General features: G+C 30.7%; 1 protein-coding gene across 5 annotated transcripts in view; it reads right to left on the bottom strand.

Moving 5' to 3' along the window:
• The window catches only part of LOC106468392 (golgin subfamily A member 2-like), a 42,996-nt gene extending 22,002 nt beyond the window's left edge, over positions 1-20,994 (bottom strand). Inside the window, exons 1-10 of one of the 5 annotated variants that reach the window (XM_022396734.1) lie at positions 20,938-20,994; positions 16,609-16,707; positions 13,167-13,242; positions 9,961-10,174; positions 8,377-8,572; positions 7,909-8,015; positions 6,811-6,869; positions 5,413-5,473; positions 3,241-3,408; positions 1,092-1,199 (exon numbers count right to left, since the gene is read on the bottom strand). In XM_022396734.1, coding sequence (XP_022252442.1) covers positions 1,092-1,199; positions 3,241-3,408; positions 5,413-5,473; positions 6,811-6,869; positions 7,909-8,015; positions 8,377-8,572; positions 9,961-10,174; positions 13,167-13,213 — 960 coding nt within the window. In that variant the 5' untranslated portion in view covers positions 13,214-13,242; positions 16,609-16,707; positions 20,938-20,994. Of the gene's footprint in view, positions 1-1,091; positions 1,200-3,240; positions 3,409-5,412; positions 5,474-6,810; positions 6,870-7,908; positions 8,016-8,376; positions 8,573-9,960; positions 10,175-13,166; positions 13,243-16,608; positions 16,728-20,693; positions 20,742-20,937 lie in introns of those variants that run through there. The other 4 variants (XM_013928813.2, XM_013928814.2, XM_022396733.1 and 1 more) reach the window with 4 other exon arrangements.
• Between the last annotated feature and the right edge of the window lie 495 nt (positions 20,995-21,489).

Genomic DNA, 21,489 nt, shown 5'->3' with positions numbered 1-21,489 from the left:
TCAAAACTTGTCCTAGAAGTGTTTTGATCATCACAGTACCAAGTATACACACTGTTATCTTCCATTGTTGTTTAATTTTGAGTTAAAAATCATATTACAATCCAAATGCATTTATAATTTTTTCAAGTATGTATTGCACATTGATATGTACATGTATATTTACTTCTGTTCGTACGGTTGAGAACTTTTTATCTTGGTTAAAAAATGATGTTATTGTCTTTAATGAAGATACAGCTCTTGCTTAAATAATGTGTCCTCATCTCTAACACCATGAGAAACCTTAAAATCTAACTAGCATGGTTGACAGTAACTGTTCTGGTTTTTCCAATATTGTAATTACTGGGACTTCACTCTGTATTAAAATTTTCTTTATTCTGATATCACTTAGGTGCATTTCTTTGAGTTGAAGGCATATCTGGGCAACTTTATTAAAGTGAATTTGTGTGTTTGGTTTGTGTGGAATTTTGTGCAAAGCTACACGAGGGCTATCTGCACTAACCATCCTTAAGTTAGCACTGATAGATTAGATGGAAGACAGCTAGTCAACACAACCCACCAGCAGCTCTTCAGCTATTCTTTTACCAACAAATAGTGGGATTGAATTTTACACTCCCACAGCTGAAAGGGCAGCCATGTTGGATGTGACGGGGAATTTGTTTGTCAAAAATCTTATGAATAACCAGCTTGGTAGCCTTTTCAACAAAGACCTGTACCAAAAACAGTTGGCCATGTTACAAATAATGCTGTTAGCCATTCTGACAAAAGCAGTTTATTGGATTTTTTTTTTCAAAGTATTCTTATAAAACATATTTCATTTGTATAATATCTATAAAAACAAACTGAAAAACCTTTTGAGTGTAGGGAAAAAATATTTTCTCCCAAATTTTTAAAGTAAAAATACATAAATCAAGTCTTATTCAATAAAATTGTACTTTCTTTGTACTGGAGGGCAGCTCTGTAGATAAGCACTTAAAATCTGAGACGACATCAAAAGTTCCAGTTGTGAAGAGTTGAAATTACATTTTAGAAACCGGTTAACATATAGTTTTGTACTTGTATCACAAAAAGTACAAAACAAAGGACTACGGTACCTCATCTCTAGCAGATGTAAGTTCTTGACTCAGCTTGTGAACGTAGTCCTGGTAATGTTTTGACATCTGATCTCTCTCTGTTGTCAGTCTCTGAACTGATTCTTTGTACTAAAGAGTAGAAGACAACTTTTCATATCCATAAACACGTGTAATTCATAAAAATATTAAAATTTATACCTATACAGAGGGACTAAGAAAGTAAAAACTCTTGTTTTTACATAAAATATTAATTTTTCTAATTTAATACACTTGGCAAAAATGAATCATTACTTTTGTTAACTCAAAAATTAAGTCCACATGTAGATTTAACTGCTCTACGAGGTCATAATAACTTCTACAAGGATAACTAAATATATTATTAAAAATATATGAAAGGTGGCTTTATTTGTTTGGATTTAAGCACAAAGCTAAACAATGGGCTATCTGTGCTCTGCCCACCACAGGTATCGAAACCCGGTTTCTAGCATTGTAAGCCTGCAGACATATTGCTGTGCCACTGGGGGGCAATAAAGGTGGCATAAAAGCATAATTTACTGAAACTTAATACTAGCTACAGTATCAAGTAACTTAACTTCATATGGTAAAGTATTATCTATTTAGTCTTAACAATTGCAATTAGTAATATAGAATGTTGTACACATCCCTAATACTATATGTGCATATTATCCAATGAATAATAACTCCATTTTAGGCAACTTTTTAAGTTTTAATAATTAAGACGTCCTATTGTTCCACAATTTGGTTGTGCAAAACTGATAAAAGCTAGTTACAAATAGTTAACACCTCCATAGGGTGAACACAAACCACAAAGATTAAATGATAATTCTAAATGTTAGATGTAACTAAAGAAAATTTATTGCCCTTTTCAAAAAATTCTAAGGACTGTATTTTTATAACTCACTTTTTACGAAGGTAAGGAAAGAATATAAAAAAAATAATGAAATCAAAACACATAATAATTCACTTTTTTATTTATTTTACATATTTTTATCATTAAGCTACTGATTATATAATATGCTTTTATCCAACCTACTAAAATAATTGCATTCTTTAATATGGAAAGAATGAATAGGAAATGTTTTCAGATAATATCTTGAGAAAGCCATAGCCTTAGAATGAGAAGAGCAACCATTGGGAAACTACTGGCTAAGAAAAAATGACATAAATATCATGTGAGCACCCTTTAGCTTAAGAAACATATAATTAGATTAGCAAAACTTTCTTTATTATTAGGGTAGCTAACAAATCCTGCTCTTCAACAATGAGGGCAAAAGGGTCTAAGTAAAAGATCAAATATAGTTAAAACTGCATAGGCGACGAAAACATCCAAAATTAAATAATAGGTTGAACAATCACCAAGTTTTGTATATTTTGTTTAAAGAAGGATGACATTTTGAGATAGTTCTCTTCGTCATCCTTCTTTAAATAAAAAATATAAACAAATTTGGTAATTGTTCAATCTAAGTGAAAGATCAGTTTTGTTTTATCCTTCTTGTACTTATCACGAGAAAAAAAAAGTAGACATTTGAAAATGAGCATCTACAAGAATGTGAAACCAACTAAGGACCAGCAAACAATTAAAAATTATAAGCTTTAACGAGTTGATTGATAAGGGCCACCAACATCCTCCCCATATTCAGGATGCAAACCACACGAGTAAAGTCTCCAAAGAACTGCAGAATTTCTGATACTGGTACAAAGACTTGCAGCAGTAGTTAACATTGATATCAGTTGATTAATAAGGGCCACCAACATCCTCCCCATATTCAGGATGCAAACCACACGAGTAAAGTCTCCAAAGAACTGCAGAATTTCTGATACTGGTACAAAAACTTGCAGCAGTAGTTAACATTGAGATCAGAATTCACGGTGAGTGAAGTTAACAACACAAGTATCAACAATAAAATCTGAATTATTTAGAGAAAGCAGAGTTTATTGTAACTTCTCTTGACATATGCATAATAAGTTATGTGGAAGAGTGGAGAACTATTGGTAATATCACAATTCCTCTGCATTGAATCAAGGACATTCAGAATTTTGAGTCGCATGGTAGTTGACAGCAAGAGAGTAATTACTCAACAAAGATATGCTATCAGTATTAGAAAGGTAAGTATACCTGATTTTAATACAACTTTCAATAACACTATACCTCAGTTACTTTTTTCTCAAGATCAATTTTGGCACGGTGTACTTCTTCCAGTTGTTGCGGGTTTTCTGTTTCGCTACTGAGGGAAAGTTGCTTTATGTGAAGTTCAGCCATAGCCAGCTTACTCGAGATATTACTTAGGTCTTTCTCTTGGACTTGACACTCTACTAGCTGATTAGAAACAAACTTGAAATCTTAATTAACAGATTCACTGATACTTGACAATTTAATAACATAGCCCACAACCATATAATCTATGTAAAAAGAAAGAAACTACCAAAATCCTAATTTGAGAATGTTTCTTTTTAAAACATCACTTACTTTTTCATAAATTCTTTTATTATACAACCTTATCAACATACAAAAAGCTTAATCTAATTATCTGAGGATACAACTAACACAATTATCCGGAAAAATTCTCAATAATATTCATAGTCACCAGTAACTTGTAAAGTAAGCAAATATTTTACATTTCTTTTGCAATAGTTCTGATAAAAAGTCACACAAAATTTTTTCAGTCAATGTATAACCAATTTTATTTTGTGTGGGGGGAGGTTAGTCACTTTACCTTGCTTCTTTCTTTATTTCAGGGTAAAAGTGTATACGCCATAACCTTTTACAGTAATATTCAAAATTTAATTGAATAACTTTATTACCAATAATATCAATAGATATATTACTAAAACAGTTTATAATTCATCTATTTATATCCTGTTTTAATTTCTTAATTTCATGAAAATGTTTAGAAATTTCTCAATTTTCACTTTTCTGTGTTGTGTGACAGATCGTAGCTTCAAATTCTTCACTTCAAAATTTTTAATTTGTACAATAGACTGTTGCAGTTTTCAGTCAATTAGAAACACAAACTATAGATAATTACATGAAAATCTAAAATTTGAGCCTTCTACCTTCTTCATTTGCTAAGCAACTTTAGATTGATTGTCATGTTTATGTGTGTTTCATAGCAAAGCCATATCGAGCTATCTGCTGTGTCTACAGAGGAGAATTTTAGTATCGTAAACCTGGAGACATACCACCATCCCACTGGAAGACTGGCATGTTTATAACCAATAACAATAGCAAATTCAGTTCTATATCAAGTTTACAATAATCCTTTTGATTTTGATGTGTAGAGTATTCATTTGGTAAAAATATATTGTTGTGTCACCATCATTTTACTGGTTTAAATGGCTAACAGAATTTTTTCAACCCATTTATTGTTTACTTATTAACCAAGGTAAATTATGGTACTTTTGGGACACTCTATTCTGGTGACTAATATATTTCTTATATTCTACAATTCATATTTGAATGCTACATGAATTACTTTTGAAGATCCAAGTGTGTAAGATTCACCAAGGCTTACTGCAGTTATACCATGATTGCAAAGATTTGTTGGTGTTTGAATAAACTCTATAGAAAACAGCTAATGGGTTCTCACTGTGATTTATTGCTCTCATCATTACTCCAGTGGGTACAAAGTACAGCAATAACATCATAAAATTAAAATAAAACAAATATGAAAAGATTAACAGTTGAAACTGTGAAGATAAGCGACTTAAACATCTCAAGATAACTTATGCATTCAAAGAAGAAGCACAAAATGGTATTTTTTTCACTGTACATTCACGATTTTATTACAATTAGTGTTAGGGTAAAAAAAAGAAAGACATAAAATACAGTTTTATAAAAAAAAACTTCTGATATTCATTTAGGAGGTTCCAGAGGTTATGCAAATGAAATAAGAAAACTGTAAAATGAAGTTTCTTAGTATGAAACACATCTTTTATTCACAATGGCTCATAGGTTTTACAAGTTCAAGGACAAATATTTAGTAAAAATAAATTATTTTAAAGAAATCTGATTTTTTTATGTACAAAACACTTGTAATGTTTACTAAAAGCTTACCAAATTTCATGAAGATACACTTAGTACAATCACAGTTATGATATGTAGTTTCATGGTTACAAGGTACTTCTAGGGTTGGTTGAATTCGCCAACTTTGTACTGATAGTTAAATGTATATAACTTATGAAACAGACCAAAATGCTTGTCAGTAATCAGTCAAAACCACATATAAATTTGTAAATTGAATCTAGAAGAATATATATATAGCTATACATTTATACAGATTTTCCTAAAAACAAAAATTATGTGATATAGAAATATTCTCACCTTTTTATTTAGTTTCTCAGCTAACTCAGAATTTTGATGTTTTAGTTCTTCATTTGATTTACTAAAATAAAATTATAAAAAATGGAATGAATTACCATAAGGAGCAAAAGTACTCAATGAAAGTTTGACAACTGTTTCAAAGAATTCTGAAATACAAATTGTAACAAATTCTTCAAATAAGAACACTTAAATTACAGTTTAGAGTTACAGTTTAAATGCTGAAAGTAGATATAGGATATATTTCTACACACCCCCTAACATTAAATATACAATGGTCAAATTAAGAAGAATGTGGTGAGAGGAAAAATTTGCAGTTAACATGGTTTTTATCACAGGTTTTAGGCCTATTGGTTCAAGTTTCAATAACATTTACATTAAAGTTAATTTTTTTCACATAACAGAACTCCTAATTCATTACTAAATTAAACAATTACTAGAAAACTTGAAAATATCATGCTGAAAAAGAAAAAAAGGATTCACAATCTGTGTGGCCTTTGCAGATAACTGGTCAGCTGATGTAAACTTTCAGAGAGCATTGCAAGCTATAATAAAAATCAACCACAATTGATTTACCATTCCAGTCTACTGTATATATTTACCATTTTGAACTTAAAAAATTACACTGAAAAATGCATAATAAGCTACCACAAAGGATTTACTGTTTGACTACATTAGTGTAGTTTCTCCCATAAATATTGTCCTTACAGCCATTTTTTTTTATATACTAATTTTAACAAGTTTTACAACTATTCATAATCATGCCTGGATTATTAACTTGAAATAAATGTCACTGGTGGTAAGTGGTCAAGCACCAGAACCCACTTTCCTTTTGCCAGCTATATACAGCTAATTTTGAGCCTTGGAAAATCATAAAATAAATGAATTGTAAACTTATTATGAAGTAAAAAAGTTTGTGGGGATATGAATCTTCAATCGTTTTATAATCATGATACCTCACCTTAAGAAATTAAGAGGATACAAATTTAGAAAACAGCATTTATGGGGAAAAATTTCAGATTATTTTAATTTGGTAATTGAAAATACATGTGCCTCAAGCTTTGTCCTACTTATACCTAGTTAAGTTTTAGCTTTGTGAAATGCTACTCTAGAGCTATCTGCTCTAGCCATCTCCAGTTTTGATAAGTTAGAGGGAAGGTAGCTCGTCAACACCTCCCATTCTTGGGCTACTCTCTATCAATGATTAGTGGGATTCACAGTATTATATCACCCCTCACGACTGACAGAGGGAGCATGTTCAGGGACAGCCTTCGATTCAGTGACCTGCACATTGCAAGTTTAGCACCCTATCCACCAGGCTGTGTCAGGTCTCATTAGCTTCGTAGAGACTGGAGAGAACAATTCATACCAAAAAATTTTAGACTATGTGAACCATCTCACCTCAATTTATAATTTTCAAGCCTCAGCCTATCGAGTTCTTTGGAAGATTCCTTGCTACTCTGTAATAAACATAGCAAAGTCTAAAATAAGCCTTAAATTTTAAAAAAGCTACAGTAATCATAATTTTTAGCACAAAAAAATGAAGTATCTCTTCCGAATATCATTTATTAGATGAAAGTCCTAGGACTTTTTGCCATCATAAAAATTATATTTAATGCTACAACAAATTTAGTTATAAATCAGCAAAAGTAGGACCTACGAATTATTTTCTTCTAAAACAAAATAATTTCTCCTCTTTGCATCAGGATTTCAGTGAAAACATTTTTAAGCAAAGTAAAATTTGTTGTTCAGCAATATCACGGGAAAAAAAAGCTCACATCTGCTGCAGGGTAAAAGTTATCATTTAGTTAGCTAGCTTAAAAGCGATATACGATAGCAACTACAAGTAACAACTGGCTTTGAGGTGTGTTATAGGACTGAAATTATACAGTAACAACTGGCTTTGAGGTGTGTTATAGGACTGAAACTATACAGTAACAACTGGCTTTGAGGTGTGTTATAGGACTGAAACTATACAGTAACAACTGGCTTTGAGGTGTGTTATAGGACTGAAACTATACAGTAACAACTGGCTTTGAGGTGTGTTATAGGACTGAAACTATACAGTAACAACTGGCTTTGAGGTGTGTTATAGAACTGAAACTATACAGTAACAACTGTCATCATTTAACTAGCATTGGGATGCGTTAGGGACTAATTATGAAATTCTTAAAGAAAATAACTTTATTTTTTAATTTTCATCAAATATCTGTGTGTTCACAATTATTTGTACACTACTGCTATAACCAAAAAATAACACAAGTTTAGCTTATGGATTCAATAGGAATGTAAATTAGCCAAGCCTTGGATAGAATCATAGTGGAAAATTATACCGAACAGCATTTACTAAGGTTTTTATTACAGTATATTCATATTGTTTAAATGGTTTCCTCTTCTGTGCTTTAATATCCAAAAACGTGGTAGTTGACATACAATTGTTGAGACAGTAGGGGGGGGGGGAATTAACAGTTAATCAAATGATTCATTTAATATACAAACCTTTTCTAGTTGTTGAGTTGAACTACATACATTAGACAGTTCCCTTTCCAAGTCAGAAACACGTTGTCGTGATGCTCGCAACCTTCCTTGCAGTTCTTCAATTTCCACTTGAAATAATATATTTAAATTCTAAGTAAAATAAACTATATTTTACATTACACGTGTAACCAACAAATTTACACAATTAAAAATTTCTAAGACAGACAACTGGAAATTAAGCTACACAGTTTCCCATCCTGGGCTAAATACCTTGTAGCAACACAACATCTATCAAACAAGCTTTAAATCACACATATTTTTTAAATAAAAGAAAAATACTTTAATGACAGACTTATAATGTTTTACACTGTGAAATATTAAACAGGTTATCTAGATGTATAATGTTTTGGAAATTTTAAAGTACAGAAGTTCAAGTATATTAGCTATTATAACTGCATATGAAAATATACATAAATCACAGTTTCTCACCCGCTTTCTGTTTGGCGGTTTGTTGGTTCTGAGACACGGTAGACTGAAGTTCTGTTTTTTCGGCAACTAAAATACCAATGGTTTGTATATGAACCTGTAACTGGTCTTTTAACGTAGTTTGATCTCTATGGGCTTTTTCTTGTAAGTCTCGTCGTTCTCTTTCAAACTCTCTTTGTGCCCGACTTATCTTTGCTTTCTATCAAGAAAGTATATTAACACTAAAGCTATGAGGTAAATATAGAAAACATTAAAATACAGGTTTGTTTTTCTATTCATACTCTAATGCATATAGTCTTAGGATAAACAGGTGACTACTAAATTCCTCTCGTGCTTTCCAGATGAATGAATTTCTTCACTTCAAGCTCAGGATATATCTGAAGCTAAGTGCCCTGGAAAGCTTTCAAGCTAGAGTCACTTACAAAATTACTTTAAAAAGCAGGAAAATTCCTACAAAATCTGGCAGCTAGATTTGTACATTTTGTTATGTGTCACAAGAATGTTGACCATAAAAAAAAAAAAGTTATGATAAATAACAACAACAAAAAATTTTTAAATGCTGAGTTTGGAGTTATTTATTTAAAGTTGAATTTGTTCTGTCAGGCTTGTTAGCATTCATCCTTCACTGCTTAATCAGATTTAACCGAGCGTAATGCACCACAATCTATATTAAAATCTTCAATGTTTAATTAAACTTAATGCAACATAAGATTTTTCTTATGTAATAAAAAGTCTGAATTATACATGACTATTGCACACAAATATAGGTGAACACTACCGAGAGAGTAAAATTGTAATTCACAAAATTCAAAATTAAATCTTGAACCCAGAAAATGATGAAAATATTACCAAACTAATAAACTACAACTAAAAGATACAAATAAAATATTCTTCACAATGAAGAAGAAGTAAAAAAAAAACATGATAATTAAACCACATGTAACAACAACTTTAGATTTTTACTCAGAGACGAAGTACAAAAATTCTCACTTCCAGTAAAGTTAGAATAATGTGACTTGTAAGTGCTACTGCAGCCAAGTTACATTAATTTTGAAATAACTAAAATTGTACTAAAGATATATAAAATGATATTCTACTAAGACATTTTTCTGTACACATTTATTTTATTAAATATCATAAGAATAGTAGAAAAAACAACAACACAGCTTTACACTATTAAGATTAAAAGTTAGATATAAATATAATACTGTTGTAAATTTTGGAGCTATGAATCTTGAGAAACTATCATAAGGTCAGACAAGCATTCCAGGAAATGCTTATTTTATATACGTAGTAATGTTATATTCAGATTACAAATGCATAGAATAGGATAATATTATTTAAAAAAGAAATGTTAAACATGGGATAGAATTCTTCACAACCAGTTGTGAATTTAACTTAAAATGAAGTTTGACACAATTTTTTTTATCCTAAAAAATAAAAACAAATTAAGCACTTTAAGATACTTTATTCTTTCATTAAAGTCAATTAAAGCTTCACTAAATCCACAGTAAATGTTTCAGAAGTGTAACCATGAAAAGCAACTGATGTAATGTTTAATGTTTTTTTACTTTATGTTATACTAACCAGTTCTTGAAGCTGATACTCCAGCTGCTCATTGGCTTGTATATGACCCTCTAGCAAGTGAGCAAGCTGTTGATTCCTTCTCTTCAATTCAACATTACTACTTTTCAATGGCACTTCTGGTTCAATCTCTCCATTTATAAAAGCATGTGTCTCACACATTAAACCATTTGGTTGATGCGTATTCTGTGTCAAACTTTCTGTGGATGACAAGTTCCTAAAAAGACAAACACAACAGAGGAAACTATGAAAAACAAAGAATGTGTTATAAATAAATAAGAGTATGATTAGTAACACAAAACAAAAATAGGAATATTAATATTAAAACAAAACCAAGTACATTTACTTGAGGTAGTAGGACTTACAAAGTCTTGGATTATGAAGTTTGAAAGAGATTACACTTATCAAATTTCATATTTTATAATGTCTTTCTATTATGAGTACTACATTAGGTTTAATAATGGAAAGTCATGAGATCCAAGATGAATGATAAATGTGTAGTGTAAGTTTGATCTGGTAATCAGCTATACAAGAACAAAAGCTACGAGTTATATGATCGCTTTTGACAGTTAAAATAAGCAGAAAATGTTACAGTGCCCCAAAAATATTTCTTTTAAGTCACTGGTCTAATAGAAAAGTGACTTGACAACTTCACTGGTCTGTGTCTAAGCCAACTGACTTGCCGGTCTTGCACTGAGTTGAAGCATTGAGCCAAACCACCATTTTTAACACTTTAAGATGTTATTAAACACAAATTTACTTTTATAATAATAACATAAATTACTCTCACATTGGTCCAACTGGAAAAAAGAAATTCAAGCATTTTACTGAGGTTTAAGATGAATAATGTTTAAAACTTTTCCAGCCTTCATTTGTTTACTTAATTGCAAGAGGACATTTCACAAATTATCTACAAAAACACAACATTATTAACCTTTAGAAAAAAATAAAATACTTGTCATCTTAGAATTTAAGATAAAGTAAGATCAACACAAATCAGTATTTATGAGAACTTGAAAATCTTAATTAAAATTTAACATGTTTGGAATAAAAGATAGTCATGAAACAGTATATAAGAACAAATATTTATGATAACTTTTTTTTACTTGGAAACTAGCAGTTATTTCCAGATCTATCCTACTAAATTTAATCTTGTAAGTCAATGAGATGGAAATTAACATGACATACAAGTTCAAAAACAAAAGTCTATCTTGGTTTCAGTAATCACAAGTTTGGGTAGTTCCAAGCATAGTTCACTGTGCTTGGAACTTAATTTCCGATAAACATTAATCCATTACGTGCGGCAGGAGCAGCTCAATGATTGAAATTATTGGATAGCAGTTGTTTTACACATCTTTTTACGAACTTTTGAGCTGTATTTTTCTAAACATGGCCTTACACACATAATTATGTACTATAATAAGAATGGCATTAAATTACTTAATACACTGTACACTGTAGATCAGGAGTCCCTAACCTACTGTGCTCCATGAGCCACATTCAATGCAAGGGGCAAGCCACATTGTTTACTCTCTAGCCTACATGATTTGACTGCAAGCAGTTCTTGGGGTGCATTATAAAGCCATCCTATTGAGTGACAAAGCAAACTGGTGGTTTGTCATGAAGTATGATTTCATTTGTGTGAACAGTAATAATTAACTGTTTTAAGTGACAAGTAACAGCCTGCAACTTTAAACAGTTTTATTGTCAACATGTTACTTGCTAGTTACACTTTGTAAATCCCTACTCTACATAGAAGGTTTGGTGTGTGTTGAATTTTGCGCAAAGATACACAAGGTCTATCTGTGCTAGCCATCCCTAATTTAGCAACGAAAAACTAGAGAGAAGGCAGCTAGTCATCACCGCCAAATCTTGGCCTACTTTTTTTACCAACAAATAGTGGGATTGACTGTCACATTATAACAGCCCCTCGGCTGAAAGGGTGACCATGTTTGGTGGGACGAGAGTTTCAACCCAAGACCCACAGATTGCGAGTCAAGTGCCCTAATCACCTGGCCATGCCGGGCCCTACATAGAAAGAACTGCTATAACCCAATCATTTGATTTAGCACAAAAGTGTACATAACCAAGAAGAAACAAACATTGAATGTGAACCACAAATTATTCATGTACGAATGACAAAACCTATTCTTTTGCAGAGTTTAACACTGGAAGGTAATTATATAAAACAAAATATTCTTACATGATTCACTTTGTTTTGCAATGTACCTTTATTAGAAAAAAAATTATTGAACATGTTGGAAGAATTAACTTTTAGTTTAATAGAATAAAACAGTTACTCAGTTTTGTATTAATTACATGGTTTATAATGCTGAAAATGAAACAGTGAAAATAACTGCAAGTATATTTAAACAGTGACAGTCTTTTCCAGTAAACAGTAAAATATTAACAACTAGCTGGAGTACCCGTCCCCTGGAGGGAAGTTATGTAAATTCATGATGAATGAAAGGTTATCTTCGGAGATGAAAAGTTGCTTCCCTTATATGTAATTGTAAAAAAATACAAAAATGGCCATAGAAACTGCAAAACACAAAATGTGAACCTGCAATTTTGCATGTATCTTTCCACGGAACCAACAAACCTTCATGCCAAATTTGGTGAAGATCCATCAACAGAGGGCGAAGTAGTGGTAAAAAACGTGAAAATGCAAAAACACCCATAAAAACAGCAAAACTTAAAATTTGTATGCGTCTCCCCATGACCCCAATAAATCTCTATATCAAATTTGATGAAGATACATCCACACCCTGTGAAGTAGTTACATGGACAGACAACAGACAGTACTATTACACTTTTTTTTATTATACTTACATTTCTTTATACACCAGCATGGAGATAAAATCTGGTATAGATTTGGTTCAAGAAAATGATTGATAAAACTGTCTATGATCATATAAAGTTATTTGTAAGCAATTATTCTAAATGTTTAATTCTTGAAAACTTGGCCAGAAGTGAGTTCAAATACCTAATTTAAAAACTAAGATTGAAATAGTTTACAGCAGGGGCATTCCCCTTAACTCCTATAGAATAAAAGAACATCTTCAAATAATAAATATTACCAAAACATTTGATAATATGCTGCTTCGTTTGTTAATTAATAATCACTATTAATCAGTTGTTAAAAGAAAACTTCACTGATAAATTTACACAGATGTCAACAGATTCATTCTATAACAGATGTTACTTACCTATTTCTTTCAAGGACACTTGACCGAGTCTTGATTGCGTTCAGCATACAAGAAGAGACTATGTTCTAGAAAAATACTGACAATCAGGATAAGCATGATCAGTTATCTAGCATTATGTAAATTTTAACATTATGCAACACACGCAATGTATTTATCATAACTATTTTCCAAAATTTTGATAAACAAATTTTAGATGTTAGCTTCTTTAAACCAATAAACTAAATATGTGATTCACAAATGTACATATAGTTTAGTGAAATATTGTACACGTACACTACTAACAATAGTGTATACATACACTGCATTAAAAACTATTGTACACATAAACTGTACTAACAATATTGTACACAGACACTGTATTAAAAACTATTGTACACATACACTGTACTAAAAATATTTTACACTATTACACTCACACTGTATTAAAAATATTTTACACTATTACACTCACACTGTATTAAAAATATTTTACACATACACTATACTAACTATATTATACACACAGTGTATGCAAATATACTGTACACACTGTATTAAAAATATTTTACACATACACTATACTAACTATATTGTACACACACAGTGTATGCAAATATACAGTACACACTGTACAAAAAATATTGTAAACACACACTGTAGTAACAGAATATTGTACACATACACTTTACTGAAAATAAAAAATATGATATACATATAGTGTTTAAACAAATTTCCCCTTTTCATTCTATTTCTGTCAGTACAGACTTAAACATATGGTACTCAACTTTATAAAAATACATAATTGTTCTAATTGACATTAAAAACTTATGTTAGTCTTCACTTTTAGTTACCTTGCAAAGCCTTGCACAAATAACAATGCAAGCGATCACTGATTAAAAATGCTGATTACATTCCAAAGCCTTTGGTATATTAGCTTGTAATTTAAATGATATTCATTATAAATATATTTTTTCTTGTCTCAACATCTTAACTAAACCCAATAAGATTACTATGGGTTAGGCTTCAAAATTCACATGTTCTATTAATTAATTAATTTGAATGATGTTTAAACTCGCTAACAGCTCATGATCATGTACATGGTTTCACTATATAATAAAATAATAGATGGTCGAGGCATTTATGAATACATTGTACTGCTAAAAGAAAAGAAAGGGGTCCGTCCAAGTAATCATTGCCTAATATGATGTAGAAATGGTCTGGGCCTAAATAAATGCTCTGAAGTAAGGTCAGATATACTTTTCCTTCATTGCTGCTTACAGAATTCAGCCCCAGTTGATGACAATCTGAAGGCCATCATCTAAGCTACAGGCTTAATTATTCCAGATTCTTCTAAACTTATTCTACAAAGTTTAGAATTAGGCTCTGAATGGGCCATTTTGAGATGTTGATAATGTACCAATAATAGGATATTCTGTATATTTTTTGTGTCAGAAAACATTATCCTGCTACATTGGACCACTTATATTCTAACATGGCTCCTGAAATGTATTCATTTAAAGTTTCTTGATATCCAAGGGTATTTAAATGTGCAGACTTATATGCCCTAAAATGACAGCCAATCATCAAGAATCCATGTTGATGGACTCACACAAAAACAAAATGATAGTGAACATTTCTGAGGAAATGCGCATATACCAAAGTAAGTATATTCATGGAAATATTTTGTAGAGACTTCACAAGTGGTGTTTGTACTCATGTGGTTACATTGGATGCAATACAACCATCGAGTAAGTTACAAATATGATTTTCTGTTGTTTTTTTTCCTCAAAATTCTGACAAAAGAATAATTTTCCCACTTCAACAGTACTTTAGATTAATAGTAATATATTTTAAATGTCGTACACGAGTTCCTGATATTTTTGAATAAACTCAAACAACATTCTATGCATAGACAATAACTTCTGATCAAAGTAAATACATAGATTAGAACTAAAAAATAACTGAAAAAGTTAACCTATTATCTCCTAGTTCTAAAAGTTGCAATTTTTTGTATCTTGTGCACACTATTGTTATACTAATCTATATGATGTGCATCTGTATCTATTCCCAATGAGCATGCTGGGTAGACCTTTTCAAATGTTCAAAGGGTGGTTGGATACTTTTAGCAGGGCAATGTACTCTTAATTTGTTCCATTACAAATTATAATGAAACTTATTACTTAATTAACCAAAATTCCACAATAAAGTTTTTACTTATAGTTATTTGTATTGAGATTATTTTACAACTTAAGCTTTATAAATTCTTTGACTCGTATATGAGTTGTAAGATACTGGTAATAAAAAAAACAAAAACAAATATAGAAATATCATGCAGTTTCCATACATATAGCAAATTTCATTTAGGTAACATTTTCAACATGAAAAAAACATAACATGCTAATCCCATGCAAGTAAAAACATTTTATAAGTATACTACTACTACTACAATAAAATTTAGAAACTTCACAAGACAGACATCACAAACATGAAAAGTCAATAATCAAGTAATAAAGACAGTGCAACATTTATAATGGATTTAAAAGCAGTAATGCATTATGGGTGTCAACGTTCATTAATCTACAATTATGATTTCCTAAGTGTAACTATCAGTTGGTGTTTAACAGTTATTTTTTTTTGTTTCTCAGAATAAACTGTAGTAGATGAGGCAACATTTCATAATTTTTCCCTACAATTTAAATATTAAGATTATAAAATAATAAACCCAAATAACATCTTTTGTTCTTCTTTCTTTCTTTATGAGATCACCACCAAAGTAGTGTTTGTTTGCTTAAACTTAACCCATGTTTTTTTAAAAATTTTGATAAGTGATAAAAATGTTTTATTTTATACTCTTAGACAGTACTACATTTAAGCAATTTAAAATGGAGAACATACCTGTATTACAGTGATTTACCGAATTGCTTAGCCACTTTTATCTACTCGTTGACATCAGGTTTGAACAAATTTTCACTTTCAAATTTGTCTGATTGTGCAATCACAAGTTAATCATTATTTTTAAGTTCCAAGTCTACAGTGTTTAATAGATTAGTAACAACAACGAATCACATCTAGTCATCACTAAATACTCACAAAGTCAATTTTTCACATTGGTATTCTTTCTCTGGAGTATATCTTTTATATTCACAAAACAATTACTGAATTTTGCAATTTTTGGATGCTTAGACAACATTATGGTACATTTGTTATGGTCTGTCTGGGTCATTTACACAGTTAATTGTCATGAATGAAGATTCATCTAGTCAACCTATTACACATTTCAATGTCAGATGCAAAGAGTAGTTTATAATGTTAAAAAAATACTGTAGCTTACATTTATTCTATATTGTTTCCTCCCTAAAATGTACATTTTAAGTTTGGCTAATTTTTTGGGGTAGGTCAGGTTAGGGCAAACAAATTTGCTTTTACTTTTGGCCTGATTAACAACTCCATTTTTAACACCTACCAAATCAATATCTTGTTGTTTAGCTAATGCTTCAGAATTGTCGCTCAACTTTTCAGATCTTTTCTTTGCTCCCTTGTTTTTTTGCTGGAATTTCTTCAACTGCAAATAAAAGGTTTGGCCTAAACCTTATTTATAAAATATCCAAGATATTAATATGATTTCTTGTAAAAATAAAGACTGAATAATCAATACTTTCTAGTTGGAAGATATGAATCTACCTATATTAATAGGTGCTAAGCATTTAGCATTAATGCTATAACCAATAATAATGGTACAAAAATCTTAACTTTAATTACAAAGTACCAATTTCTTTGTTATAAATCTAGAATAAATTACTTTTTGTAATTTAATGGAAAAAATATACTTCTCAAAATAATTAAGAGATAATCAGAGTTTACTATATTCAAGTTATGACAAGGCACGGTTACTGTTATCATATAATGTCAATTGATAAATAATCAGTATTATATTCAAGTTATGACAAGGCACGGTTACTGTTATAATATAATGTCAATTGATGAATAATCAGTATTATATTCAAGCTATGACAAGGCACGGTTACTGTTATCATATAATGTCAATTGATGAATAATCAGTATTATATTCAAGTTATAACAAGACACAGTTACTGTTATCATATAATGTCAATTGATGAATAATCAGTATTATATTCAAGCTATGACAAGGCATGGTTACTGTTATCATATAATGTCAATTGATGAATAATCAGTATTATATTCAAGCTATGACAAGGCATGGTTACTGTTATCATATAATGTCAATTGATGAATAATTAGAGTTTACTACATTCAAGTTATGACAAGGCACGGTTACTGTTATCATATAATGTCAATTGATGAATAATCAGTATTATGTTCAAGTTATAACAAGGCACAGTTACTGTTATCATATAATGTTAATTGATGAATAATCAGTATTATATTCAAGCTATGACAAGGCATGGTTACTGTTATCATATAATGTCAATTGATGAATAATTTAGAGTTTACTACATTCAAGTTATAATAAGACACAGTTACTGTTATCTTGAATATAATACTGATTATTCATCAATTGACATTATATGTTATAACAAGACACAGTTACTGTTATCATATAATGTCAATTGATGAATAATCAGCTTACTATATTCAAGCTATGACAAGGCACGGTTACTGTTGTCAAATAACGTCAATTTAATACCTGTGATGATTTTAAAGCAAAACATGTGTCATGTGGCCAGTCACAAACTTTTATATGCAAATATCTACAACTGGAATTCATATCCAGAGATATTTGATATTAAAGATATTAGAAAACATTTGTTGATAATGTGTGACCACCTCAGTCGCTAATGTGAGTCATACATTGCTGGGGCAAGCTTAAAATTAGTGAATCAATGGGATGCTGGGTAAATATGGGTCATTCCTCTGTTGGAGTTACTTCCAGTTCATCAGCACTGCTTGGAAGCGAATCGTGCCGTGAAGTGTCTTCATAATACATATGTTCAATCATATACAAGTTCCATGTCATAGTACAAAAAGGTCAATATGACAACCTACTCTGATCAACCATACTTTTGGTGTGAATGTGCTTTGTAGTCATCCAATAACACATGTTGATCAAATTGTAGGTGAAACTGGACCTCCTCTGAACTTAGATTAAACAACTTCTGGAATACTAAGTTTATTTATTATAACCAACTCTGATTCCTGCTTAAACTAGAATGCTATCACAAACACAGTGATGTATTTCCTTTGTGAAAGTGGGGTTAGATGCCAGACTTTCCAAATGGATACACGTCTCATAATTGCGTGCAATGTTAAGTATGATTTATTTTTGAATGAGACATTTGCCCACATGTTATTTGACCAATCCACATTTTCTTAACATTACTGAGGAAAGAGGAGTGAAAAGAGAGTTCCTTTACTTGTTGGAATGAATTAGGAGTGCCAAGCTATTTATCATTTGGCTTTAAATGTGAAGCTTAACCTGTTTCTGATCAATTTGGATGCTGAACTGTCACCCAGTTGCTGCTTTGAAATGTTGGTTCAGTTTAGAAATTAAAGTTTGTCACTTGTTTCTTTGCCTTGTGTTTAACATTGTTATATTTTCTAGGAAAATTCATAATATATGCTATATAGTATACAAATGTATAGAGATATATCCTGTTAACCTTATTAATTCCATTTTCAAACACTACTCTAATTTGTTTTCAAGTTAATGATAAATAATAAAATTCTAATAAATCTTAAATGGATTAATATTATTGTATATTCACACAGAGAATAGCAACATTATGTTTGAATAACTTATGCATTTACATCTGCATTTCCAATGAACAATGTAATTAAGTAATTACATTCTTAAGTAATTAGATTGCTCATTTCTGTTCAAGTGTCTTAGGTGGCCAGCATTTATAGCTATAATGAGGATGATGAAGTACGTGTGCTACAGAATGATTTGGATCAATTGGTAAGTTGGAAAAATGTTTGTCAAATGACTAACTGGATCATGTGTGTAATATAGATGGGAATCCACTCAATGGTGTGACTAAAGAAAAAGATCATGGCATAATGGTGCATAAGTCATTCAAGCCATCAAGACAGTGCTCTGATGCCAGTTTTAAAACTAATAAATTTATAGGGTGTATTTATGGACACAATGTTTAAGAGTCAAAGGAGGTATTTAACCCTATATAGAAATCACTAGATAGGCCTGAACACTTGAAGCAATATGTACAGTTTTAATCTCTATCTAAGAAAGGATATTGACATTTTTGAAAAGGTTTGGAGGAGTGCTACTAGAAAGAGTCTGAGGTTAGAAGGATTACCTTAAAGGGATAAGCTAAGATCTCTGCTTATCTTCTCTTAAGAAAAGAAGGGTAAAAGGTGATGTTATTGAAATTTACAAGATTACTTGAAGGAATGAGAGGATAAATGCCTCCGATTTCTTTGTGCTGAATCCTGTAAACAAGAGGGCAGAAGTATAAATTTTGGAAAAGTGAGTCTATAAGAGTTCCAAAACTGTAGCAAATAAGGCACACAAACTGTTAAGGTACACAGTATCTATAGATTTACTGGGTGTGGAACCTCATTCAGAATGAAGAATATTCCTAAGGGACCTTGTGCTGAGAAATTTGAGAACCCCTGGTCTAGGTTACAATAAAGACAGTTATATTTTTTCTCACAGTGTGATTGTCTTTTTGACGGAGTTGCCAACAACAGCATTGTAGGCTAGTACTTTCCAAGAGTTTAAGATAAGGACTGATGACTTTCTTATAAAAAACAAACAAAAGGAGTGGATATACAAGGACAGCCTTGAAAGTTTAAATGTTAGCATTTATGGAGAACATGGGGACTGTTGGTCCATTGAGGCTGTTCTCATCCACTCCAATTTTAAAAAATCCTCAAAGCCAGCTCTTATCATTTAGATATTTATCAAGCTTTCCCATAAAATTATTCAGCCAAGTGACTAGTTGTCAATACAACTTGTTATACCAAACATTGCAACTAATCAATGGATGTATATGCTAAAAAACAGGACTAGTAATACAAATACAAGATACCATGACATGTGAATGAATTATGTGAACAACTCACAGATACCAGTATTTCCTCTATGACAATGAACTTCCACTTATAAAGTATCTATAACTTGTTTCTTATAAATGTCGAATCCCATGATAAAAACTATGCGTATAACAACATGCAAATATATGAATAAATTAATGCCACACCAAAAGGGAAACAGGAAAGACAGCACGTGACTATCACTGTATCAAGCACAACTCAACAGATAACGGGAGAAAGAAATTAATATATCTACCGTACAGCATAAAATATAATTATACTGATATTGTTTGTATCTTTTGAGTTTTTTTCAAAAGCAAGACGTACGAAATTCTATGTTATGTTTTTTTTTAAAACCCTTTCACTTTCAGTTAAGCCTTAGTTGAGGGATTGATATAATTTCAATGGTTTCGTCTTCTCTCAACTTTCGTGATTGAAGCCATTAACTTAATTTTTCTACGAAAAATGTTAGTCTAAAACTTCAAACTTACTTTTATTAAAGTTAATACTTACGCAAAACTCGTCTGACGGAAATACCCTTACAATAATAGTTAAGACTGCAAAAAGTTCACTGCAAAAGTTTATATTTTTAAAAACAAAACAATCCTCGGTACAACAACGCCGCCCGAAAATTAAAATTAATTAAAAAAATATCATTTGGAAAAAAAAACGTTTATTTTCGGATTAAAATTATAAATGAAAATATAATAAGCTTTAATTTTAAATAAAAATAGAACACTGAAAAGCTACAACCTACTTTTTTTAAACCTGCTGCTACCTTTTCATTGCGGCTGGCGATATCTGATGTGTTGTCTTCCATGTCGACACATCAAAATACGCATGCTCAATAGCACCAATGGTTATAACTGGGGGAGCTTTAAATTTTATCATAAAACTATAGTAGTAGTAGTATTAAGAACAAATTTAGTTTTATTTAAAAATCATAATTCTCCTGTAAAAATTCTTTACATATTGTCAAAAGAAATCTTATTACACATTTTATGAATAGCAGCTGTAACTTCTTCTAAAATTGCAGAAAATTATGTAAGAAAAAGAAGATTACATACGCAGTCGGTCTACTTTAAATTATTCACTAATAATTTTAGTATTATATCATAATATTCAAACGTAGTATTTTATTGTAAATTCATCTAAAAAGACAAAGAAAAAAATACCACAACAACTTTTTCGTTTAATCGGTTTATGTCAAAACGAGCTTTCTATCTTTATGTGAAAAAATAAGTACGTTGACGTCCGTCAGTTATTGACAAAAATTAGCTCAATTATATATGTAATACTTTTGATCACC

Source organism: Limulus polyphemus, unplaced genomic scaffold (genome assembly GCF_000517525.1).
Source record: "Limulus polyphemus unplaced genomic scaffold, Limulus_polyphemus-2.1.2 Scaffold2991, whole genome shotgun sequence".
Lineage (NCBI taxonomy): Eukaryota > Metazoa > Arthropoda > Merostomata > Xiphosura > Limulidae > Limulus > Limulus polyphemus.
This window is presented reverse-complemented; position numbering and strand designations above follow the sequence as displayed.